A 26,701-nucleotide genomic window follows, 5' to 3' on the forward strand; every position below is an offset into this window, starting at 1 on the left:
TGCTTTGTCTTGGTTTCCCAAAGGGATTGTAAGCTCTTCAAGGGAAAGCGTCCATGTCTTTTGAAATTTATTTCTCTTCTTTTTGCTTTGAGGCTCCCATAGGCTGAACGTGAAGTGAAGTGAAGTGAAGTGAAGTGAAGTGAAATGAAGTGAAAGTCACTCAGTTGCATCCAACTCTTTGCGACCCCATGGACTTCTCCATGGAATTTTCCAGGCCAGAATACTAGAATAGGTAGCCTTTCCCTACTCCAGGGGATCTTCCCAACCTAGGGATCGAACCCAGGTCTTCCTCATTGCAGACGGATGTTTTACTGGCTGAGCCACAAGGGAAGCCAAAGAATACTGGAGTGGGTAGCCTAGCCCTTCTCCAGCAGCTCTTCCTGACCCAGGAATCGAACTGGGGTCTCCTGCATTACAGGCGGATTCTTTACCAACTGAGTTATCAGAGAAGCATATAGGCTGAATATGTGAATCCAATTCGACTGAAGATGAGTAGAAGCACCAATCACCACACACATGCTCTGAGCACTCAGGACGCCTTAAACGTGTGATGAGCTGCCAAGTATTTAAACTAAGACTGACAAAAAAGAAGACACGTCCACTTCCGTCATCTTGTCGATGGCATCTTTATCTTATTCTGTAATTCTTTAAAGTGATTGTTAGACAAAGAAGGTCACTACATAATGATCAAAGGATCAATCCAAGAAGAAGATATAACAATTATAAATATATATGCACCCAACATGGGAGCACTGCAGTATGTAAGACAAATGCTAACAAGTATGAAAGGAGAAATTAACAATAACACAAAAATAGTGGGAGACTTTAATACCCCACTCACACCTATGGATAGATCAACTAAACAGAAAATTAACAAGGAAACACAAACTTTAAACGATACAATAGACCAGTTAGACCTAATTGATAGCTATAGGACATTTCATCCCCCCCCCCCCAAAAAAAAAGACTGCTCACTATGGCAATTATTGAAGCTGACTTAGGGTGACATAGAGGCTTATTTCCCTTTACCCTTCTGAGTTCTTAGCTGAGGATCTCTGTAAGAAATGACAGAATAGCAGGACAAAATTAAACAGAAGTTTATTAACATAAAAAAAAATAAAATAAAAAGGAAGCAAATTCTAACACAGATTACGACATAGATAGACCTTGAAAATAGCTAAATGGAATAAGCCCAGTCACAAAAGAACAAATACTGTGTGATTCCACTTAAAAAAAAAGAAAAAAAAAAGGGGGGGTACTCTTTCTACCTCTTTCTGATGTCTATGTCAAAAGCTTTCTCTATCCTTTCACTTTAATAAAATATATGCTGCACGAAAAAAAAAAAAAGAAAGAATACCAAAAAGAATGAGTTCATTTTACTAAATATTATGAAACAACAAAAAAGTTCTCTTTAAAGGGAAAGATTGAGTCAATCATTATAAAAATAAATTCAAGGAAATAGCCAAAAATGCAACAGAAATAATAAATTCTAGACTCTTTGAAAACATCAATAATAAATATCAACCTATTCTGTCTGATGGAGAAAGAAAATGATTATCAACACAAAGAGGACCACACCAAGACACATGGAAATTAAAATGGCAAAAACTAAAGATAAAGAGAGACTATTAAAAGCAACAAGGAAGGGTGAAGCAACAAATAACGAAGTAGAGAATCCTCAAAAAAAAAAAAATAAAGTGATTGTACAAGTTTCTTTTTGTTGACTGCCTCTTCAGTCTGGACAGTACAATGGAGGGGAATGTTTTAAATAAAAACTCAACATTTAAAATATAGTAAAAATATTTCTTTTTCTCAGTTGACTATGGTAAATAGCTAATGCCTGTGCTTGACTCTGTTCTAGTTTACCATGAGCAGGACTCAGAATAGCACCCAATACGATGAAATATTTCATAAGAGCTTTGGAGTGAAATCATAATCATCCCAGAGTCAGAAATTATCTTGATGTGTTTTTCGTAATGACAGTATTGATAATACTGTAAAGCCCCGTGATAACACAGCGTGCTAAAGTTCAAAGGTCTGAGTTTGAATACCAGCTCTGTCGCATATTAACTTTGTGACTCTGGGCAGGGCTCTATGAGCTACAGCTTCCTCGTTGTAAAGGAAAGGTGATCACAGAGACCTCAGAGTGGTGGTAAGGATTAAGTTACAGCACAGAAGGAGGCTTCAATAGTGTTTGTTACAGAAAATCCTAAATCTCTTATCTTTTATTCTAATGGTTTTCTATTTCTTTTCTTTTACCCAGATCAGAAAGATAATTTTACATTTTCTTTCAACTTTTTTGAGACTCAGTATTTTCTGATAATGAGAAGTTAGTAGATATATTAAAAGATTTTTTTTTCTTTTTTGGTAATAGTTTAGATCATAAAAAAATAATATAATAAGACAAATTCTCTCAGCATTGGGTTGGGAATCAGGAGGAGAAGGAAGAAGGAAAGGGAAAGAGAGAGTCCTTAGATCCATAGTGGAAACATGACCCACTACCCCTTGATTGAGCACCCATGACAAGGTCTCTGTGATAGGGAAGCCCCAGCTAAGGGATCCTGCCTCAGTGAACAAGAATGCTCCAGGGCTGCACTGCGAGCCCCTGGGACAGAGCCCTAGTGCTGGCTCTCTGATCATCTCAACTTGGCTGCAGGTTGGTTGTGACTGAAAGGAGACCAGCGTGAATTGACCAGGAGGGGAACATAAAGACAGAACTTTATTTCAGTCAGTCACAGAGGGATAAAACAGCATTCTTCTCTATTTAAATTCTACCCCATCTTCTCGTCCTTCCACGCAGGGCTGCTGACAGAGGTTATTGGGTCTATCGTGCCAACTGTGGAGATTCTGCCGGTAAACTGACCTCACCCTGAGGTGCTGGCTCTGCCCCTGCCTCTTGAGGTCGGCCCTTGTACTCGCAGGACTTTACGTGCGTCTGTAAGTATAGTAAAACTCTGTTAATCTGAGGTTATCGTTCAAAGAAAGGAAGGGGAAGCCACTAATTGACAAGATGAGACCTTTTCCTGAGATCATCGGTTCTTTATTTGCAAGTACAGATACTATTTTGAATGAAATAAAAACTCAGTGGCTCAAATGCATCCAATAAGTTGAAGAAACAGTGATGGGCATCCACAGGTGAGTGTGGGTGTATAAAGCCCTATTTCCCTAGGCAAAAGCACAGCAGGGGCTGTGAAAGACATGCCTCCCTCACATTACCAGTAAATTAAAGATAATCATATTATTCTTTCCTGCAAAAGTCCATATACTTCAATGTTATAGCAAAAGAAAATGCAACTATAAAGGCTACAAAGAATTTCTCATAAAATTTCTGAACAAAATTTGCATCACATCTCATGATATTCCCTTATCAATTATTAAAAAAAGATTTCCTCAAGCAGGCCAGCCTTTGTATTACTTCTGCTTTCCATCCTTATTATTAAACTCAGAGCTATTGAACAGTAAGGATTACTCAGTCTAATGCTGGCAACATACAAACAAACAGAAAACTCCTATTTGAAAGCCCTATTGCAAAGCGCAGTTAATGAGTAAACAGAAATTACTGACTTACAAGAAACACTCTCACCCAGAAAGAGAATTATCAGAATAGCTTTGTCACATGGGAGTAACTGTTTGAGATTACTAGCCCATTTTGGAAACAGAAAGTCAATTCATTTATTTTCTCTGTCCTCCCTTTGGCCAATCTGTCTTTCTCTCTTGTTCCTCTTTGACCTCTGGAGGTTTTTATTATTTTTTTCCCTCCATTAAGAAGTTCGACATTCAGTCTCTTAACTTCCCTTATTGCCACATAAGGACCAGATGTTACAGTTTATTCAAAATGTCAGGAATCTTTGTATGAAAATTGACATTGTACATTTGAGGGTACACATTCATTATCAGAAAAGCAACTGAAGTAGGCCACAAGTATATTAGTTTGTCCATTTTCTGTGCTAGTTAAGAAAACCTGGGAGGAAACCTCAGAAAGGAGTTAGAATTCTGCACACAGTTTTATGTCATCCATAGAGATTGACGGTGTTCCCATGGGGAGTCTTACCATTTATTTCTCTCTAGGCTGTTCTGAATGTTCATGGTTTTTGTTGTATTATATGAGGATCTTTGGACAATGGGGACAGGGGTTGATGAGATGTTAAAGAAATACCCCTGGCTGCCTAAATTAAAGAAGAGCATCAACAAGATCAAAATCATGAGACTCTTTCATTTCCACAGTTGGATTCACTCCATTAACTGGCTTCCAGGGGCGACTAGGACATTTGGGGGAGGTTGTTTCTGGAAAATCTGAAATCAATTTAAATGCAAGGCTATTTGGCTCTGTCTGGATGTCAGGGATCCAGTCATCATCACTCTCTGTGTGAGGTGGTAGTGTATTAGGCATCACAGTTGCAATGAGATCTGAGTCCTGAAAGTCAGGAAAGGTAATGGCTACACCTGGCTGGGCTAGGGAAGAGAGTGTTGTCTCTTCTGTCTTCTCTTGCGTCTGTGCAGAGGATGTAGTGCTATCTTCATAAGAACTTGCCAAATAGGGTGTCCTCCAATCATAATGCTTTCCATTGTTTTTTCCTTTGTTTTTATGTTTTCCGTGGCCATGACCATGCTTATGTCCATGGCCAAGACCATGTTGCTTTTGATGTCCATGGCCAAGACCATGACTTCCATGGTGCCCATGACCTTGGTCATGCTTATGTTTATGGCCAAGGCCAAGGCCATGTAATTTTATTTGCTTTCCATGGTCCCAGCCATGCCCATGAGTGGGTCCTTGTTCTTTTCCTGAATCCCGCTCTTCATCTTGTACAGGTGACATGGCAGAGTGGGGTACACTTACAGTTGTGCTTCCTTCAGTTTTCATCACTTGAACTGATCGGAAAGGTGAAAAACCCGGAGGCCTTTTCATGAGTGAGGTCTAAACAGGAAATATTAAGATGAATGCATAACTGTGAAAACCACACTATCAAAAAAGAAAGAAGGGATGGGGGCCTGACAATGCTATCTCAGTTTACGATGGGGAATGTCTTCGCCAGATTTTAAGTGCTATATACATTAATATTCCATAAAGGATGAAAATGAATAATTTTTCCTCTTTTGATTGATTTAATAACTTAGAGATATTGATTCTTGTTCCTAATAATACTCTAAAATAGAGAGTTTTTAATCAGGAAAAACTGGATGGTTAACTACATAATCTCTAGGGTACTCTCTAAGCCTATGATTCCATAAGCCATGGCACATTATTTATTAATTGATACTATTTCTATTAGCATATTACTGCTTTTTATCCAAAAAGACCTTAACTGGTTTTAAGAATGGAATATATAAGCAGCATATATCTACAATCACTCTTCTGAATTGAAACACAGGATATATATGTTCACAAGCTTGAAACACAGCCTTTGTATAATGTTTGTATTAGACTATATACATACCTACATATGGCAAAAACCTAAATGCAGAATAAAGGGAGCAGAGGCAACTTGCATTGAAGCTATGGATTTGTGGGTTATTTCTACCTACACACTTACTACCTGTGAGAAAGTGGTGGTTGGAGGCAGTGTTTGGTGATTCAAAGAGCGTGGTCTTTGAGGTCAAACAAGCCAGAGCCTACTAGTTATCAGTATGATGGTGAACAGAGTAGGCTCTGATTTGACCTAGATTTGTATCTGAGCACCATTAGCTTCACTTCCCTTGTGTGTAAAATAGGAATAATAAAATCACCTGCCTCGTAGAGTTGTCAGGAGAAAAATATGTGTCAATGTCAAGTCCCCAGTACAGTGTCTAAGATGGAGGAAGCACTTGATAAAGTTATTATCTACTTTAGGACTTTAGCATCTTTGTAATTTTTAGTATCTCAATCTTGAAAGTAGGGGAAGTACTACTTACCTCCCAGGGTTCTTTTAAGAAGTAAAAAAATGATGCAACCTAACGTTTCTCAAACTTGCATATGGGTATGACTTTCCTGGGGACTGTGTTAAAATATAGCTTTTGATTCAGGAAATGCAGAGTGGGGTGTGCGACCTGCATTTTTCCTAAGCTCCTTGGATGTGCTTCCCTAAGAGAACCTGTGAATTCACGGGACACTGGCCGTGTCAGAGAAGTGATTAAGGGGACAGCTGCTCTCCCTTTCTAGCCATAAGAAGAGAGATCAGCATAGAAATGTGAGTGTTCTCCCCATTTAAAACAGATAGTCCTCCAATTCATGTAAATAGTGGTTCATTTTCAACCTTCAAATATTTTCAGAATGAGCATAGTTAACCCAAAGCAACTGCGATTAGAATCATACCTGTCCAAGTGGTTGACAGTTGACAGTAGGGTAAACTTTTTCCTCCCAAGGCACCACATAGACATTAGCATCACAGTGTAGAATTTGCTATCCATGAAAATCGAAGCCAAAGAGAAAACAGTGTTATTCATGGGATACATAAATAAGCATAAAACATCATACAGATTTCCAGGGAATCAATAAGACAGCTGCATTATACTCACACCATGTATATTGATCTCACAACTCTTGGTCAGCTCTTCATTACTTCCCTTAGAACATGTGGTTTCCCTTGCTATGAACACAATAGAATACTTCAATCCACCTACCACCTGGAAAATGAATTAGCACAAAATAGGAGCCTAATTAATGTTGTGTAATAAATCATACATTTTTATCACAAGGGCTTTTAGGGGAGAATCTTGACATTTTAATTATGTACTGAACAAATGAGAGTTACCCTCAAAAAGTATAAATATTTGACAACAAAACTTTGTATGCACATTAAAATATTTGGCAATCGGGCTTATTTCATTTTTTAAATGGGAAAAGAAAACCATGCTATCATTTTTGTTTTTCTATTTTCCTGAGTTTTATTGTTCAGCAACTGCAAGATTCACCAGCAACTCAAAGGCTCAAGTCATAATATGTAGAATCTAGGACAAGTAGGAAGAAAACTTAAATATTTCCTTTAAACACACCTTTTTGTTCTACCAAAGCTTGAATCAGAGAAAAGCCTCTTGATGAAAGTGAAAGAGGAGAGTGAAAAAGTTGGCTTAAAGCTCAACATTCAGAAAACTAAGATCATGGCATCTGGTCCCATCACTTCATGGAAAATAGATGGGGAAACAGTGGAAACAGTGACAGACTTTATTTTTGGGGGCTCCAAAATCACTGCAGATGGTGACTGCAGCCATGATATTAAAAGACGCTTACTCCTTGGAAGGAAAGTTATGACCAACCTAGATAGCATATAAAAAGCAGAGACATTACTTTGCCAACAAAGGTCCATGTAGTCAAGGCTATGGTTTTTCCAGTGGTCATGTATGGATGTGAGAGTTGGACTGTGAAGAAGGCTGAGCGCCGAAGAATTGATGCTTTTGAACTGTGGTGTTGGAGAAGACTCTTGAGAGTCCCTTGGACTGCAAGGAGATCCAACCAATCCATTCTAAAGGAGATCAGCCCTGGGTGTTCTTTGGAAGGAATGATACTAAAGCTGAAACTCCAGTACTTTAGCCACCTCATGCGAAGAGTTGACTCATTGGAAAAGACCCTGATGCTGGGAGGGATTGGGGGCAGGAGGAGAAGGGGATGACAGAGGATGAGATGGCTGGATGGCATCACCAACTTGATGGATGTGAGTCTGAGTGAACTCCGGAAGTTGGTGATGGACAGGGAGGCCTGGCGTGCTGCGATTCATGGGGTCGCAAAGAGTCGGACATGACTGAGCGACTGAACTGAACTGAACTGAACTGCTATAGAAATTATGTAGATTAAATTATGTGATTAGGAAAGTTCTTTGGATTTCTAGCTTGCTTCTCTGAGGGATTTTTTTTAAATATTAAGAAACTATTTTAAGCTCTAGCAAGTTTTAATCATTATATAATACTGTCTTCTGTTAATATTTGTGGCCCAATTTTTTTTCTTTTTGGTCTAGAATACATGTACTTTATTTACTTAAAAAGTAAAAGTCATTGTGTGGTTTTTTTCCAATACACTGACTTCAACAGAATCTCAAGCACAGTTTTTTTTAAAAAAGCTTACAGCCTTTACAGACTTGAAAAATATACTTTTTAAAATGTTTTAAAATTATATATATAAATTTAAAAGGTAGTTAACGTGGCTCAATTTTCAGGCTAAGTTATTCAGCATTTCATTCTAGGATTTAAATGTGTGTGTGAGTAATATTATATAGTTATCAAAAAGAATATATTATACATACCTGTTTCCTGGAAGGCTGACCATTATTGAAAAAATAAAGTTACGGAGTGATAGTATAATTCCATAACATAAGTCTTCCCTTTTTCTTTGTGTTTTTTGAAAAGCATGGAGGAATTGAAATGGGAGGAGGATGAGGAGAGCAGAGAACAGGAAGAGCTAAACTACTCCTCTACCTTTTCTGGCATCATTTTCTAGGTAAGCACAGTAAAATTTATAAGACAAATTTGATAACTTGTAAAACTCCAGACCTATATAAGCTGGGCAGGGAAGTCCAAAAAGTGTTTTCGAGTGTATACATTGGTGATCATGAATTTTGTTGCTTAATTTGAGAGTATACTTTAATCCAGTTTTCTGACATTGTTGTTGTTATTTAGTCACTCAGTTGTGTCCAGTTCTATTGAAACCCCATGGACTGTAGCCCACCAGGCTCCTCTGTCCATGGGATTTCCCAGGCAAGAATATTAGGGTGGGTTACCATTTCCTTCTCCAGAGGATCTTCCTGACCCAGGGATTGAACCCCAGTCTCCTGCACTGCAGGTGGACTCTTTACCTCTGAGCCACAGTTGATTAATATGATGTTGCCTAGGAAAGTTGACAATATATGACAAAAATCACAGCTGTTGGCTTAATTCTATTCAGGGTCCAGAGGGGAGGAATAAAGTAGCTCTAGTCATGGCAACCCACTCCAGTGTTCTTGCCTAGAGGATCCCAGGGACGGAGGAGCCTGGTGGGCTGCTGTCTATGGGGTCGCACAGAGTCGGACATGACTGAAGCGACTTAGCAGCAGCAGTAATATCTTGTGTTCAAGAACCTCAAAATCGCATCTATATTGCTGTTCTTATCAGAAGTCTTCCCTGCTTAAGTCTATCTTGTCCAAGTTTTGTTTTTAAAGTATAGAATACTACTTAGTAACGTAAGTTCCAAATGCCTAAGACATTTAAACTAAATAAGCTAGAAAGGTATAAAAAACATTAATCAGTTCTTAGGATGATGAGGCTTTTCATAGGTGAAAAGCAGAGGAAAGAACCTAAAGGAAGGAGGAAAATGTCAAAATTTGACTACACAAAAATGAAAACTGATTCTCAAATGTCACAGTGAATAAGGTAAAAAGGTAAACTGGGAAAAATATGATGTAGGGTCAGTATTCTTATACACAGAAAGCCCAACACTAAAGAAATGAACCAAGGACATAACCAGCTCTTTTGGAGAAGTTAAAAAGATCATTACTCCTGAACAAGTTGGGCTTCATTAATAACCAAGGATATGCACATTTAAAAAACTATACAACATCATGTTTAACCTTGCATCTTGTCAAGGATAAAAAACAGAGATGACACCTGGTCAGGTGGGGGAAACATGGAATCTCAGTCACTGCTGGTAGTATTCGAATAGGTCGAGTCAAGACCATCAGCCAGTGTCTTACATCCACATGGTGTGAATGTAAATTGACATAATTGCAAATCATTTGATGATCTGTCAATTTGCACCATAAATCTTAGACATCTACATATTCCTTGACCTTTCTAGGACTTTTTGTCAAAGGAAAATTCCTGAATGTGCACCCATAGATCCTTGAAGTGTTTTTATCTGAGCAGAGGCAGGGAAGAACATTGACAGCAGCCATGAGGATAGGGCAAAATGAACGGTATATGACAGAAATCACAACCATTCACATGAGAAAACAAAGGATTTAAGAAATGTTTGGTATCTGAAATATGAAACTAACCTGGAATGGACATGTACCCAAATAGGACTAAACACGCAAAGCCAAGGCAAGACTAAAATTGTAAAACAAATTAGCTATTTGGCAAATGGGTCACTAAGAGACTGGCTATTGCAAATTCATTATGGTAAGCTGATTTCCAATAAATCAGCTGCTTCCACTAGGGCTGCCTTGAGTGACCAAATTGCCCCCTTTAAATGCAAAAATAAGTAAAGAGTCACCTCTTAAAAGTAAATTTGAAATTCTCACAATATTCCAGATTAATTTAGCAAGTAAAGGGATGTAGCTTGTTCTATTGTGGTTTTCCTTGTACCCTTAGCATAAACACATCCATTCTAGTATGTTGACTAATTTACAGAAAGAACTGGGACTACCAAGAGGACTAGATACACACACTTGAGAATGAGTGATTCTCTCCTGACAGCAACTCTTTGACGTGGATTATGTGGTGGAGTACTGGACTGTTCCTGCATCAGTAAGAATAAGGGAATTTTACAGAAAAACAGAGCGAGAAGAAAAGCTGACAAAGACAAGAGCAGCATGAATTAGTACTCCTTTCAAGTAAGCCTAACATGGGTTATGTACTAGTGAAATCAGGGAGAGGATATGACATCCAGAAATAAGTGTCTGAGTAGGAGAGAAATCGTAGTGTCAGTTTTGACTTATTTTAATATGGTTTGTTCAGGTCTTCCTCCCCCCCAGCATATAAAACTAATACAGGAAATAAGGAAGATTACAATAAACAGCCCACTGTGACACCACCTAAAAGCTATGAATAATCTGAGACATTTATTTTCAGTACTTTTCCCTGTACTTTTTAATAACATGATCAAGAACAGAATGTTTATTCAATTTTATGGCCTCTTTTTGCATAGTATAATACAAGCATTTTCTACATCAAGAACTCCTCACAAAGATGGTTTAAAATTGCTGCTTAATACTCCATTGTAAGGATATGCTAGACACAATTTGATCATTTCTATATTATTGATCATTTTGAGAGTTTACCATTTTATTTTTTGGTTTTATAGTTAAAGCTGCAATGAATGTTATTGTATTTAAAGACTTTTCTATTTTATAGTTCTAGAAATTCAATTACTGAGCCAGAATTATGAACTTTTAAAGTGAGATTTTCTTTGTAGACTATAAAGATCATGTTTTTTGTATGTTAATCACTTAGTCCTGTCTGACTTTTTGCCACCCCATGGACTGTAGCCCACCAGACTCCTTTGTCCATGGAATTCTCCAGGCAAGAATACTAGAGTGGGTTGCCATTCCCTTCTCCAGGGGATTTTCCCAACCCAGGGATTGAACCTAGGTCTCTAGCATTGCAGGCAGATCACGGAAGCCTATAAAAATCATGTTTGTTTGCAATAAGAGTTTTTTCCCTTTGGTCATGTTGCATGGCTTCTGGGATCTTAGTTCCCTGACCAGGGTTTGAACCATGCTCTCAGTAGTGACAGTGTGAAGTCCTAACCACTAGACTGCCAGGAAATTCCCAGTTTGGCTCCTTTTTGATGACTTTTCTTTAGCTTGTATTTAGGGAAGCCAGTTTTGAGGTTCCATAATAGCAATCTGTCCATAAATACATCGGTCATATGTTGTTGGAGTTTGAAGGGATTTGGGCTTTTTTGATCCAGCCACAAAGGTTTCATGAGTCTGAATAACTGCCCAGGGTTACCCGGGATGTGAGTGGCAGATGCTGTTGCAGAGCTAGGCCCTCTGACCTCCAAACAAGGATACTCCTTCACCTCTACTGACAGGCATGGAAGGAGAGATGAATTCCTAGAAGGGACACTTGTAGAGGGGAAGGCACCCCAGGCAGGGAAAAAATGAGATGGAGATGAGCATGCAAAGAAAGTCTGGGCAATGGCTGGCTGATGTGGCTGAGCCCAAGGTACTGAGTGATGTTATAATGAGAGATGGATCTAGAAAGGCAGAGGATAAGTCTTGTTTTTCCTAGCTCTCAATTTTCTTAATTATACAAGTTGCTAGTACTTATATGGCACTTTAGATTTTGAGAAGTGATTGACATATGTTATTTTTTTGACCCTTCCTATAGTCCTTTATGGGCTTCCCTTGTAGCTCAGTCAGTAAAGAATCTGCCTGCAGTGCGGGAGACCCGGGTTCAATCCCTGGGTTGGGAAGATCCCCTGGAGAAGGAAATGGCAACCCACTCCAATATCCTTGCCTGGAAAATCTCATGGACAGAGGAGCCTGGAGGGCTGCAGTCCATGGGGTCACAAAGAGTCAGGCATGACTGAGCAACTAACACTTACTATAGTCCTTTATGGCTAGAAAACGGAGACAGTGCTTTAAATGACTTGTCCAAGACCACACATCAAGCATGCTATGAGGTTGGGACTTGAAATTCAAGTCTACCAAATCCCATTTGTGAGGTATACTGTTTCCCAATCCAGAGCCAAGATCAGTGGCAAAATTAGTAAACAATCTGCAATAGACTATCACTATAATTTACAGACCTGTACTGTTGCTTTTTTCACAGTGTCAATCTTGAAATAGAAGGTTCCATCATGCTCTGCATTAAGCTTTGCGATGGAATGGTTCAGAGCTTCCTCCAGGTCTGGGCTGTCAACAGGTATAGGTTTGGGGCAGCCGACACAAACCATGGGGGGTAAAAAATCCTCCCCTGAAAGAGGCAAATTTCATGTCAGTGTGTGCCCTGAAGTAGCAATCTAGCCTAGTACCTTTCCCACATGTGATCCAGCATCCTCCGACAGAGGGCCACGTGGCAGCCCAAGGCCCAGCAGTGGAGGTTGTCTGTCAGACCTCCAACTGACTATCTCTCCTCTTTTCCTCTTCTAAAAGCCAAGTGTGTTTAGGGAAACTTTCAATCAGAAGGTGACTCAATCAATATGCTGCTCTTTTCTAAAGTTTTTGCATTTTTGATGGAAACTGTAAAAAGCAATGCTTAACGTAAAGGAATGATTTTCTTGAAGGAAAAATTTAAATCCTATGATTCTGGTGAGCAGGAAACTTCAGTAATGCTTCATATTGTGCAATGTACACAACTATTTTCCAAGTATGAGAAAAGCCAACGCTTGGTATAAGAATATTCAAGATGAGTCCAGATGTTCAAGCTGAATTTATTTAGAAAAGACAGAGGAACCAGAGATCAAATTGCCAACATCCGTTGGATCATCAAAAAAGCAAGACAGTTCCAGAAAAACATCCATTTCTGCTTTATTGACTATGCCAAAGCCTTTGACTGTGGATCACAACCAACTGTGGAAGATTCCTCAAGAGGTGGGAATACCAGACCACTTGACCTGCCTCTTGAGAAATCTGTGTGCAGGTCAAGCCATGAACAGTTAGAGATTGACATGGAACAACAGACTGGTTCCAAATCAGGAAAGGAGTACGTCAAAGCTGTATGTTATCACCCTGCTTATTTAACTTATATGCAGAGTACATCATAGAAATGCTGGGCTGGATGAAGCACAAACTGGAATCAAGATTGCCGGGAAAAATATCAATAACCTCAGATATGTAGATAACACCACCCCTTATGGCAGAAAGCAAAGAAGAACTAAAGAACCTCTTGATGAAAGTGAAAGAGGAGAGTGAAAAAGTTGGCTTAAAACTCAACATTTAGAAAACTAAGATCATGGCATCCAGTCCCATCATTTCATAGCAAATAGATGGGGAAAAAGTGGAAACAGTGACTGAGTTTATTTTGGGGGGCTCCAAAATCACTGCAGATGGTGATAGCAGCCATGAAATTAAAAGACGCTTGCTCCTTGGAAGAAAAGTTACAGCCAACCTAGATAACATATTAAAAAGCAGAGACATTACTTTGCCAACAAAGGTTCATCTAGTCAATGCTATGGTTTTTCCAGTGGTCATGTATGGATGTGAGAGTTGGACTGTGAAGAAGGCTGAATGCCGAAGAATTGATGCTTTTAAAGTCTGGTGTTGGAGAAGACTCTTGAGAGTCCCTTGAACTGCAAGGAGATCCAACCAGTCCATCCTAAAGGAGACCAGTCCTGGGTGTTCATTGGAAGGACTGATGCTGAGGCTGAAACGCCAATACTTTGACCACCTCATGCGAAGAGTTGACTCATTGGAAAAAACCCTGATGCTGGGAAAGATTGAGGGCGGGAGGAGAAGGGGATGACGGAGGAGGAGATGGTTGGATGGCATCACTGACACTATGGACATGAATAAGTCCACAAGCTTACTCTTGAGTAAGCTCTGGGAGTTGGTGATGGACAGGGAAGCCTGGCATGCTGCAGTTCATGGGGTCGCAGAGCATCCGACACGACTGAGCTGACTGGTATAAGAAATACTAACTTGACCTTAAATATGCACTATCACCCTTTCCCCATATTATAACATGCAAAGGAAAAAAAACTATAATTGAAAGGATCTTATTCTGAGTAGTTAAAAATGAGATACAGCTTCCCCAGTTCACAATATCTAATGCAGAGACAGCTGGTATACAAGAAAGACCAGCTGACGTAATCAAAGGGCAGCTTTGCCCAAAACACGTAAGTTTTTCCTTCCGTCACTGTATTCTCTTTGGCCACTTGCTGAGCAGTCTCAGGTGTACTTGCTGTAGCACAGCAGGGCAAGGATGGGACCCAGTGTTCCTAGTAAGGTCTGTGGGTCATGTAGACTTTATCATGGGAACCAAAGCACAATAGGTAAGGAAAGACGTAGCCAGGTGTCTGGGACCAGCATGAACACCAACACGCATTATCCCTTACCTGGATAAAGGTCACATTTCTGCGAGAAGGAAGAAATTCTTAGCTTGACATCTACATGTGCTTTATCTGTACATTCACCAGTATCCTGTTTTTTAAAAAGCATATAAGAGCATAAATTAAAAATGTTTTTAAGAATCTTTAAATGACTAGTAAAATTAAAATTAGGATGTTGACTCTGCAAATTATTGTATAGAGAAAAACAAAGCAAAACATAGTCTATATGCAAAAGACAAAAAAAAGAAACAATGAAAAAGTAGCACCACCACCAACAAATACACACACAAACACACAGAGACATGAAATAAGATGACAAGAATACCTAATGTAGAAATAGTAGCTATACAAGTGAGTGGGTAACATTTTCTTTTAGCAAGACAGAGGCTTTTAGATTAAGTTAAAACCAAAGTCAAGGTACTTCATCTTCAAGAATAATAGCATATAATAAAAAACATAATGAAAGATTAAACATAATGGCAAGGGACTTTCTGTGGTGGTCTAGTTGTTAAGTCCCCATGCTTCCACTCCAGGAGGCATGGGTTTGATTCCTGGTTGGGGAACTAAGATCCTACAGGCTGGGTAGCACAACCAAAAAATTCAAAAAATTTTAATAGAGTAAAATAAACATCAAGGATAAGCAAAGCCATATGAAGCAAGGGTTAAGTCACTCAGTCATGTCTGACTCTTTGTGATCCCATGGACGGTAGCCTGCCAGACTCCTCTATCCATGGGATTCTCCAGGCAAGAATACTGGAGTGGGTTGCCATTTCCTACTCCAGGGGATATTCCTGACCCAGGGATGGAATCTGTGTCTCTTGTGTCTCCTGCATTGGTAGGCAGATTCTTTATCAACTGCATCACCACCCAAAACACAGAAATAGCTTTATTCTAAAAGATATTTGGTGAGGTATTAATTATAATAAAAACAGAAACAACATATTTTGTTGCTTTTGAACCTAGGACCAAAAATAGGAAAGTAATTTGAAAAGCAATCTATGGTATCTTCACTAGGATATTAAAAGTTATTTAAAAAGAAGTTTATCAAGAGTTTTAAAGACATAGAAAAAAATGTAGCATATAAAGTAATTATAACTAATAAAACACACACATAAAACCAGTCAACATTGGCCGTATTCCCCACCAAAAAAGATAAGACGGAAATACACTCAGATAACTTTGAGTGTTTGGATGTATGATGTAACATTATTTTTTTCCTTTGTTTTCTTATTATCTTGAAGATGCCTATAAATGTATATTTCCAACAAAAGAACACACATGAATATAATACATGTCGTGTTTTTTAGAGATACAGGAAATACCACATTTACAATACCTGCATTTTGGTTGGGGACAAGTATACTGGAGGTAACTCAAAAGTTCTCAGTATCACCAGCATCTTTGGTCTACCTGGGAAACTTTTGATCATCTGACCCCAGACCAATGAAATCAGAAGGTCTGGGGGAATGGTTTGGGAATAGGTGTTTTTAAAGCTAGGCTAGTGATTCTAAGGTGTAACATGACTGAGAACTACTTAGGAAACTCCTTAAATCTTTGCTTTTCAAATTTTAATGTGCAGATGAATTGCCTGAGAATCTTGTTACTGATAATATGGAGATTCTCATTCAGTAGATGTAGGTGGACTTAAGATTCTACTTTTCTAAGAAGCTCCTTGGTGTTGCTGATGCTGCTGGTCTATGCACCACACTTTGAATAGCAAGGCCTTAAATCTTACCAATTGTGGGCAAAATAATTCATTTGCATTTTATGTTCTTTAATTAGTGTAATAACTCTGTGAGAGTTATTATATAAGAATACTATATAAGAATACTATTATTCTTCACGATTTTACAGATGAAGAAGTGAAGGCTTAGGAAAATTATACCAAAATCTGACTGGCTTTGTTACCTCAACCAGCCTTTGCATTTCTGTGTTGCAAAGCGAAAACTTAACTAGGGCTTTTATGAACAGATGCAGCAAGATTAAAGCTAGATAACATTTAGGCCTATATAACCTCAATTTGAAGCTAAGCATAAAAAACAGAAGATGTTATAGATGCTTAAAAGGCCAGATTCAATTCAAACTGACAAAGTTACACAGTGACTAGAACCTATGATTTTAGAGGGTTTCTCTCTTCTCTCTCTCTTTTTTTTTTTAACTATTTTTAAAAATTCTGGTAAAATATATATACAATTTGCCATCTTGATCATTTAAAAAATTATTTATTTACTTGTGGTTGTGCTTGGGCCTGTGCTGCTGTACGGGCTCTTCTCAAGTTGCACCAAGCAGGGCTACTCTCTGGCTGCCGTCTGGGCTTCTCACTGCAGTGTCTTCTCTCGTTGTAGAGTACAGGCTTTAGGGTGCTTGGGCTTCAGTAGTTGCAACTCCCGGGCTCTAGAGCACAGGCTCAGTATTTGGGGTGCACCAGCCTAGCATGTGGGGTATCCCCTGGTCAGGAATTGAACCCATGTCTCCTACATTAGCAGGCAGATGGCTTTACCACTGAGCCACCGGGAAGCTCCTTAACCATTTTTAAGTGTATAATTCAGGGACATTTTACAGAGTTGTAAAACCATCCCTATTATCTATTTCTAGTAGTTCTCATCACCTAGAATGACTAGGCAAACAGACTTGCAGCCACCCCTTGCTTAAAGCACAGCCTTCTGCTAAAGTGCATATACCCCTGGAAAGGACCTTATGCCTGATCATCTTAACATGCATTAACTCCTGCCACCTTGAGATGCTCTCTTTTAACATAATTTTGGTTCAGTAATAAGATATCATCCTAGAAAGGATCACTAAAGGAGAGAGACTCAGGATGTATTTATTAAAGAGAAAAGTAGGGGAGGGAGGGTAAGAAAACAAGCAGAGACAGTTGGAAGTATTGTCCTGGGAAGAGTTCAGAAGCCTTGCAAGGCTGTTGAGCACACAGAAGGAAATAGAGATAGGAAAGCATGAAGACATGAAAAGACAAACTTGACTGTGGCATCGTTTTGTCTCAGGCTATTGCTAGTCCCTGGATATATCTGTAGATGCTTATTGCCAGGTGTGTAGACTCTGACCCCTGGGTAAGCAGCTTGACAGGTGACGTGAGTTTCAGATTCTCAATGGGACAGGAAACAGAACTGTTGAATGTCATCTAAAATTTTAGTGACTGAGTCTTCCTGTACATCTGAGTTTCCACACCTGTAAATACTGGACACAAAAGGCTAAGAACTTTATAATTAGATTTTTTGCCTACTTACACCAATTGAAAGGGACTTGCAGTCTGGAGTTAAGAATGAAAATTCCTCCTTGGAACAATTAGTTTGTGCAATTGAGTAATTAACTTCATAGTTCCATCCAGACACCACCTGAAACAATTTTGGGTTGAATATTTAAAGGTCAGTTTAAACATTATTCACAGTGTTAGAAGGAGCTTAGAATAATATCTGGCATTTGGTAAGTGCTCAAAAAATACAAACTATTGTTATTACTAGGCAAAAATCATTACCAAATTAATACTGAGCACTTTATGATGCTCACACTCTTCAACACAACACACACATACACACATACAGCTACACGTCTGAAAATGAAAAGCAATTTATAGATAGAGTTACTATATTTTCTTAAGTAAGACCTAGCAATATTTCCTCTGTGGGCAGCAGGAAAAAAATAATCTGTTAAATTTTATAAAATATTAATAATGCTTTTCTAGATGGATAAAGAAAACTTGGGAGCTGGAATGGCTTTAACCAGTAGGTCCTTAGGCTCCCAGATGGCCATGCAGTAAGATTTCTCCTGCTTTATCTGAGGTGGGTCCCACCCTGATAGCTGGATATGAACAGAACGAGTAGAGCTTGCATCTTGCATGAAGGCAAGCTCCAGAAGGTCAACTAAAGGTCAATTTAAAAGCAAGGAATGCTACTGACCAAAGTGAGTCCTCCATAATTAGAGGCTGAAATTCAAGGGGCCCAGTCAACTGTCAGTAAAGGCTTCAATGGGAAAACCAGATTTATTAATACAAGTATTTGCTCTTTTCTCTGATGAAACCGAGACTATAATTTAGAGGGTACCCAGCAACTGTGCCAACCTTTTTAGGTACATTTTAATATTGGGGGTCATGTTTGCCTCATGATAGCTAGGTGATGATAGAGTCTTCTTAAAATCCTAAGGCCAGAATGACTTTTTTTTCACCAATGACTTTTCCGTTTCACAGCACAAGCAGAGCTGACCACCCATTCATTGAAAACAAATCTCCCAGGAAGGAAGTCTGATTAGCCTCCTTTCCCCTCTTTACACACTGCAGCAGCCAAATCACTGTGCCTATGGAGAAAGCCTTTGTTCCCCCAAGCTGGTCATATGAGAACACGGAAGAGTTCCTCACCACCACCTGTGGAATCATGTTGTCCTCTGGCCAAAGATTTATTTTAGGTAAAGAAATTCTAAACCTTAAAGGTCTAACACATTTTAGCAATACTATGGCAAAAGAAAAATTAAAGAACAGACCTGTCTTTGGGCTCTTTTTACTTCTTTCAGATCAAAGAGGTGGGAATGACTGGTGTTGTTGTTAAAATATTGGATGGCATATCTCAGAACAGGCTCCAAGTCGGGGCTCTTGGTAGATATGGGATGCACACAGCCAAGGCACTCATACTGGGCTGTCACCACGGGGCCCTCGGCTTGACAAAGAGTAGGCAAAACGGCAGCGTTAAGGAACGAAATCTACATTCACGTACATTGCCCTGAACAAGTCAGATAATTCATCAATAAAAAGCCTTGATAACAAACTTTCCAGTAAATCCTAGTAAGCACTAGAAAAAGAAAACACAAGACTGCTTTTGAGTCAGAAGGAAGGCCTACCATTCGCTTAGGAACATCTTGTATGCATTCTGTTGTGCATGGTTATTTAAAATTTATTTTAAAGTCATTTAAAATTACAGGAGTGATACATGAATCTATCCTCATAAAAATCAAAACATTACAGATGTATTTTAATTTACTTTGCAGTGTTAATGAAAGCCCCTTGAAGCTGGACTCAGGGTGTAATACATTCTATATCCTTTCTACTGAACAAACATGTATTTCACACCTGCTGTAACATGTCCTGTGCTGAGCCTGGCTGTGTGGATACATAAATTCATTAGTAATGTTCACTGCCATGAAGGAGTTGGACAAAGTCAAGGGGGAGAGACAGAACTGGAGATGGATGACTTCAATATAATTCAGCAAGAACTTGGGAAAGCAGGAGCCCAGAGTAAGCACAGGAAAGGCTTTTCGGAGGAAAAGACGCTGAGCTAACAAGGGTGAAGAGCAGTCAAGGTGAACCTCACAACCCGAGGTGTGAGGCCTGAGGAGAAGGGACAAATGGGTCTGGATGAAGCAGGATGAGGCAGGGACAGAGGTGTGGGACAAGGTGTACACACAGCTTATCAGTTTATAGCAGGAGACAGGGAAGGGTGATTTGAGGTCTGAGCAGTTGGTAGGGAAGCAGGGAAGCAGGAGCTTCCCTGGTAGCTCAGCTGGTAAAGAATCCTCCAGGAGTGCAGGAGACCTGGCTTCAATTCCTGGGTCGGGAAGATTCCCCAGGAGATGGCATAGGCTTTCCACTCCAGTGTTCTTGGGCTTCCCTAGTGGCTCGTGGCTCAGACGGTAAAGAATCTGCCTGCAATGCTGGAGACCTGGGTTCCACAAAGAGTTGGACACGATTGAGCACAGAACTCAGCAGTCAGTAGAGAGACTTCTGTTGTGCAGCCTGAGCTGTGCTCTGTAGGCCTGGATTCCTATCTTCCTGGGTCACCCTCTCCTTTGACGACCCTGGTGTAAGCTATGGCGCCCTCTCCTGGAAGATGCACATACTCACAACTTTCTCCGCTCAGCTGGGGGCCTTTCCTAGACCTTCTGAAGTGAATTAAGAATGGAATGCAAGCCCTTGCTGCTGCTGCTGTTAAGTCGCTTCAGTCGTGTCCCACTCTGTGCGACCCCACAGACGGCAGCCCACCAGGCTCCCCCTTCCCTGGGATTCTCCAGGCAAGAATACTGGAGTGGGTTGCCATTTCCTTCTCTAGTGCATGAAAGTGAAAAGTGAAAGGAAGTCGCTCAGTCGTGTCCAACTCTTCAAGACCCCATGGACTGCAGCCTACCAGGCTCTTCCGCCCATGGGATTTTCCAGGCAAGAGTACTGGAGTGGGTTGCCATTGCCTTCTCCGATGCAAGCCCTTAGGGAGAAGGAAATGGCAACCCACTCCAGTGTTCTTGCCTGGAGAATCTCAGGGACGGGGGAGCCTGGCGGGCTACAGTACAAGGGGCCGCAAAGAACTGGACACAACTGAGCGACTTAGGACACTTTTCCTATAAGAACGGGAAGCCACTGAACGAGTTTTTAATAAAACAATGTAAAATGTTTAAAAGGAGAGAGTTTGTATTAGATTACCAGTGTTCATAACACTGGTAAGGTAATAACAGCCTTCACCCCCTGATCAGTGACAGCACATGTGGCCAAAAGGGGAAGTAATGAAGGAGTCCTGGGTCCCTTGACCCTGGGGCTCTCACTATCCAAGGGTGTAAGATCCCTCAGTCAGCAGCTCAACACAACCCCCTGTTGCAACTGTGGGTCAGCTTTCTTTCCATAAACGTGTCAGGAAAAATACTTACTGGGAAATATTCATAGCTTTACCCCCTCCTTTCCTTGTAGAAGTTAGATTGAATCAGGGTAATGGGCAAAGTTAAAAAACCAGAGGGGATTACATGGGAAAGATGAGAGAAATTACTGATGTGAGAACAAAAAAAGATGAACACAGGAGCTGAAAGGGGGAGATGGAGAAAGCCCAGAGGCTGGTTTGCTTGACCTCAAGGGCAGCTCCCAACTAGGGTAGGAGAAGAGATGGAGCAACCTTCTGAGGGTGAGAAGAGCAGAGAAAGATGCAAACTCAGTTTTTTTGGGTAACAGAATGATTTTTCCACCCTGTCCCAATTTCTAGAGAGACTTTTAAATTAAAGATTTAAAATTTTGAAATTCTAAAACATATCTGGCCAAAAATGTTTCAGATAAAGGATTGTGGACCTAGCAATAATTTCTGAAGGTGTGGCTGAGTATTTTTTCTCATGGTACATATGTGCTGTGCTCTGGATAATGTTAAAATCTGCTTACAATATAGAGTTCTTAAGCTGAATAATAAAAAGCTATTCTCATCAGAAAATTTTAATGACTTGTGATTTCTGTTTTGGACTCTCTTTCTTTGAATGCAACTTCTTGCAAGAATGGGAACTCAAGGGATGTAGTTTTTGTGGGTATGCTATGCATGATTAAGGCTGAAATAGAAGAGTCACCATGACAGTGAGGTTCACCAGGGTGGCTGAAGATGCTGTTCTGGAGCTCGCTTGTAAGCAAAGGCCAGTTCCAGGATGGCTTTTGTGATTAACATCACCTAGCTGTGTCCATCCTTCTGTACCTGGCACGTCTGCCACAAGAGGAAAGGAGCTAACAGTGGTTATCTGTTGATAAGCTGCTCCATACTTAGAATCTAAAGGACTTTCATTTATGAAGGGTCTATTCCAACCACTCTGCTAATTACTAGCTGTGGGATCTTGGGCAAGATACTTGCCTGCTGTGGGCCTTAGTTTCTTCATTTGTGAACTGGGATATTACTATTTGACTCATAGAGTTGTGAGGATTAAATACGTTACTGCATATGAAGTGATTAGAACTGTGGCTGGTAATAAGCGCTCAATAAATGTTAATTGTTACTACTTTTATCTTGACTTCATTCATACATTATTATGATTACATCTTCAGATATATCATCTAGTTTCATCCTAAAGAATGGTACAGAGTGGGAATTATTGTTATCTCCTTTCACAGGTAAGGAAAAACGAAGAAAGTGAGAGCTTTGAAAGATTCCAGGCCGGATCTGACTCAAAATCTGTACTTTTCTCATGCTAGGACGCTACCCACAGTTGAGGCCTGTTCTGTCTTCTCATTCTTTCGTACACACCTAATACAACGCAGCTCCTGAGGAAGAGAATCCGGATAACACCAAGGGGATGATTGGCATGAGCCTGGGCCCACCTCAGGAGTCTGACGCGCCTCCCCTCCAGCGCCCCCACAAGGCTGCAAATGGTATCGCCACTGCCGCCCTCAGGTAAAAGTTTTTTGGCACCATACGAAAAGGTTCATTCCCCTAGGGCAGCTCCAGCAAACACATCAGCTACCTGGAGTGATCAGGCAGGTCTGGATAGCCACGGAGAACTTCATATTCCCTCTCTTGGCCACGGTCGCTGTGCACTCTCCTGTGGCCTAGGGGGGAAAAAAAGATTGAAAAAAAAGATTTATCCTAATCTTTCAGATGAAATCCACTTAGTACTATTGCTAAATACGGTTTTCCTTTTTAAAATCTTGTCAAGATTTTTTTTTTCCTAAGCTGAGTTTTGAGACACAAGAATAAGTATTTTTCAGCCAAATCATTATTTTTTAAAAGTCACCAATATTCATGAGATAGAGGAGAGGCACTCTAAATGATGAGATTTTAAAGTATGAATCTTTGTTTTGAGCCCTGGAGATATTTCCTTTCCATCAAGATGCACACCATGGCTGTGAATCAGCCTGCTAAACTCTCCTCTTGATTAACCTCTCAATTTCAGTGTTCAAACTGCACCCAGGAAGCCAGGGTTTTGACATTGAAGAAATGGCTCCCTGGATTATGAGGAGATTGGCTTGGTTCCTGGCAGGCAGCTTCACAATCTCCCTCAATTATTATGGCCAAACCACCAGCTGTGCTGTGCCAGGGCAGGGTAGGCATTAGGTTAAGACCCTTTGTTATTAAAACAAAATCGTTTACATAATGTGTCTCATTTTTTTCCTTCAACAAGCTCATGGAGTCAATTTGATCTCCCCTTGCAAGGGAGCACACTGGTTCCAAGTGATCAGCTGGTTGAAGGTAGAGCAGGATTTGTACTCAGGACTGTTCAGTTGAAGCAGCCACACTCTCCACTCACCAGCCCCAGATCTCAGCCAAGTATTGATCTGTTGCCTCTCTGGGGCCTGGCCCACATATCCCTGTTGGTCATTAGAGTCCCCTTCCTGTGGGAGGGCTTTCTCCGTGTTTAACTGCAGGCCTCTCTACGCCCCTTCCACCTATGTGAGAATACAGACATCAAGCATTTGGCTGTTCCACACAGCTGAGGGCGTATGTGCATCCTATAAAAGCAGCCAGCAATATTAATCATCTCCAGCACCGGTGAACAAGTCTGGCACACTTAGCAGAGAAAAATGGAGCCTCAGGAACGGTCAACACACTCACAGCTTGTGCAGAGTCCTTGTAGTCACAGTCCTGCCAAGTTTTGTTACTTTGAAAAGGACAGTCGCCCTCCTTGATTTGGTACTTCAAGGAATAAAATGTGTCAGGATTATCCTGAAAAACAGCAACCATGGATAGGTAGGTCTCATCTAACTGACCCAATAACACATCATTTGAGATCTGGTACAGTTATGAATATTTGGACTCTATTTGATTCAACTAAGGCAAAAACATTTATTAAAATATTGAAAAAATATTGAAAGTTTATAAATATTTGCTTGGAAGAAATTTATACTATACTATTTACAAATATACATATTTTTAAGTTACAACGTAGATCCACAGTATTAGCCTATTTTTGTAGAAACCAATTTATACATAAATATATGATTTTTATAAGTTTGGAAAACTATGCAGTGAACCTATTAAAATATGTGTCTTTCAGTGGTGGGAGTTCTCTTTCGCTTTTTTCTTTAAGCAAACATTCCTGAATTATCTATTTTTTAAAACAAACATCTATCATTTTTACAATTAGAAAACAAACCATACACCTTTTTAAACTTTCCCAAAAAAGTAACAGTTATCTGGATGGTGAGATTATGAATAATTTTAGTATTTTTGTTTGCATTGTTTTGCTTTCTATTTAGTCTAGCATGTCATGAAATAATAAATAAACCTTTTAAAGTTTAAAGGTGCTGAGTTAGACGAGCTTCCAGATGCAAAGTCTGGGACCTCAGAGAGGATGTTGCCCAGCTTTTCAGTTGGGAGGTGAGAGTAGGGAGGCCCCAGGTGGATGGCATATGGCTTAGGCAGCCTCCCCACCTTGGAAAGGCAGAGCCAGCCCAGGATTTCAGGTCTCCTGACATACTGGAAGGTGCTCTCTCCACATCTCTGGGAGATGATGTCATTAGACAAAATAGACTCTGAGGTTCCTTCCAGGTTTCAGATTTTAATAAAACCTAAGTGATCATGGTATAGGCAGTGTCCACATGGCAAAGTGAAGATGAACAGTGATTCTATGGACATTGTAGAATAAACTAGAATAAACCACATTTGCCATGGATGTTAACCAATAAAGACAACACCAATAACCTGTTGCTAGAGAACCCTAGGACTCACATGTATGCACAAGTTTGTGAAACAGAAAGACTGGATTTTCAGAAAACAACAACCAAAAAAAACCTCTATCCACTGGACTTTTTCCTTTCTCCTCATCATATCAAATAGCCGTTTGTTTTTTTTTTTTTCTCCACCAAACTAATCGATTGCTTAACTATCACAGAAACACAGTGTTTTATAGTGAAATTCATTTAAATAAGCTATTGAAAGATTTGTATTTCTTAAAGTCACACACACTGTCAGGCTTTGTCTCCATCCTGTGTGTGTCAATCAGTGATTAAAAAAAAAAAAATACTACAAACCAGCTAGAACATGGCTGTTACCTTGATGCATTGAGCCACATTGATTTCATGATAGATATTTTGTTCAACACAGCTGACTCCTCTTAGACAAACCTTCCTTTTCCCCAAGCATAACTGAGGTTTAGTTAACAAATAAAAGTTGTACGTACATTGTGCAATGATTACCACAAACAAGCTAATTAACATACCCATCATTTCACATAGTTACCTTCATTTTTGTGGTGAGAACGCTTAATCTTTGAACAAATTTCCAGTAAAGCTTTAATACCTAATCACTGCCCTGTGCATTTGATCCTCAGTACCTAGTCATCTTATAACTGGACATTTGTGCCCTTTGACTAGTATTTCCCCATTTCCTCCACTGCCCAGTTCTGGCAATCACCATTCTACTTTTGGTGTCTGTGAGATGGAATTTTTAGATTCCACACAAGTGAGATTGTATATTTCTTAGATGTACTCCTCTAAGAATGGGCTTTCCTGGTGGCTCAATGGTAAAGAATCCAGGAGATGTGGGTTTGACCCCTGGGTCAGGAAGATTCCCCTAGAGAAGGAAATGGCCTACTCCAGGATTCTTTCCTGGGAAATTTCATGGACAGAGGAGACTCGCAGGCTACAGTCCATGGGATCGCAAAAGAGTCGGGCATGACTTAGCAATTAAACAACCACAAAGCTTCCCTTTGATTGTCAGTTCTCTGGTGATTGGGGTGCATGTGTGGGGGTGGGGTGGGGTTGGGGTGAGTGGGACCTGGGCTCCAAGTGACAGCACAAATCCCAAGTGACCCCAAGGTTAAACACAGCTCACTCACCATTCTGGCGACCTCGGTTATGCGGTACAATACAAACTGGTTGCCACTCTTGTTTTCACTGTTGTATTTTGTCAGAGCAGCGTCCACAGCTTTAAATACATCCTGGTCGTTGCAGTCGATTTCTTGAGAGGACTCTTGGGTTAAACTTGGTAGCAGCCTGGAACAAAGGAAAAGGATGGTGATTAATTTCATGATTTAACAGTCTCCCTTTAGGAGTTTCACCAGGAATTGGGAGCCAGTTGGGAGCCAAGACACTGATGTTAACTAGCTTCAGCCTCTGTCTCCTCTGGGCTCTGCTCTCTCTGCCCCAGTGCTTTTGGGCCCTGGCTGATTCCTGATGTCATGCACTATTTGTCCTATTCCCAAAGGACAAAGGACCCTGGTGGGTCATCCAAGCAGATTTCAGCTGAAACATTACAACACTGGGGTGATTGACCTGCTTGTTTGCATTTGGGGAGCATATAGGAGCACAGAGCTCATTTCCTGGTGATTGCACAACTTTGTTTGGCATATCAGAGCAGACTCTCATAAAGGAGGAGG

At 40.1% G+C, this 26,701-nt stretch overlaps 1 protein-coding gene and 1 long non-coding RNA gene across 4 annotated transcripts; one reads left to right on the forward strand and one right to left on the reverse strand.

Moving 5' to 3' along the window:
- Positions 1–2,688: 2,688 nt before the first annotated feature.
- Positions 2,689–26,532, reverse strand: KNG1 (kininogen 1). 3 transcript variants are annotated; one of them, XM_027538669.1, is made up of 11 exons: positions 26,162–26,532; positions 23,938–24,048; positions 22,850–22,934; positions 19,148–19,320; positions 17,902–18,009; positions 14,663–14,747; positions 12,416–12,582; positions 6,493–6,600; positions 6,290–6,376; positions 4,838–4,915; positions 2,689–2,935 (listed from the first exon to the last, which is right to left on the reverse strand). In XM_027538669.1, the coding sequence occupies exons 1-11, from the start codon at positions 26,351–26,353 to the stop codon at positions 2,825–2,827; spliced, it is 1,305 nt and encodes a 434-aa protein (XP_027394470.1). In that variant the 5' UTR covers positions 26,354–26,532; the 3' UTR covers positions 2,689–2,824. The 3 variants fall into 3 exon arrangements, with proteins under 3 accessions (XP_027394470.1, XP_027394480.1, XP_027394460.1); XM_027538659.1 differs by lacking the exon at positions 2,689–2,935 and having other exon boundaries at positions 3,019–4,915; XM_027538679.1 differs by lacking the exons at positions 12,416–12,582; positions 14,663–14,747 and having other exon boundaries at positions 26,162–26,530.
- LOC113891038 lies at positions 7,673–22,785 on the forward strand. The gene is made up of 2 exons (XR_003510654.1): positions 7,673–8,404; positions 22,581–22,785. It is a non-coding gene; the product is annotated as an uncharacterized LOC113891038 (long non-coding RNA).
- Positions 26,533–26,701: the final 169 nt, after the last annotated feature.

Source organism: Bos indicus x Bos taurus, chromosome 1 (genome assembly GCF_003369695.1).
Source record: "Bos indicus x Bos taurus breed Angus x Brahman F1 hybrid chromosome 1, Bos_hybrid_MaternalHap_v2.0, whole genome shotgun sequence".
NCBI lineage: Eukaryota > Metazoa > Chordata > Mammalia > Artiodactyla > Bovidae > Bos > Bos indicus x Bos taurus.

What these genes read in the sequence shown, in the direction of transcription:
- KNG1 (XM_027538659.1), bottom strand. Translation starts at nt 26,353, where the DNA reads ATGAAATTAATCACCATCCTTTTCCTTTGTTCCAGGCTGCTACCAAGT. An exon ending in TAACCGAGGTCGCCAGAATG is followed by an intron (nt 24,049 to 26,161) that starts GTGAGTGAGCTG and finishes GCTGTTTTTCAG; the next exon opens with GATAATCCTGACACATTTTA. An exon ending in GAAATGTGACCTTTATCCAG is followed by an intron (nt 12,583 to 14,662) that starts GTAAGGGATAAT and finishes TGCCTCTTTCAG; the next exon opens with GGGAGGATTTTTTACCCCCC.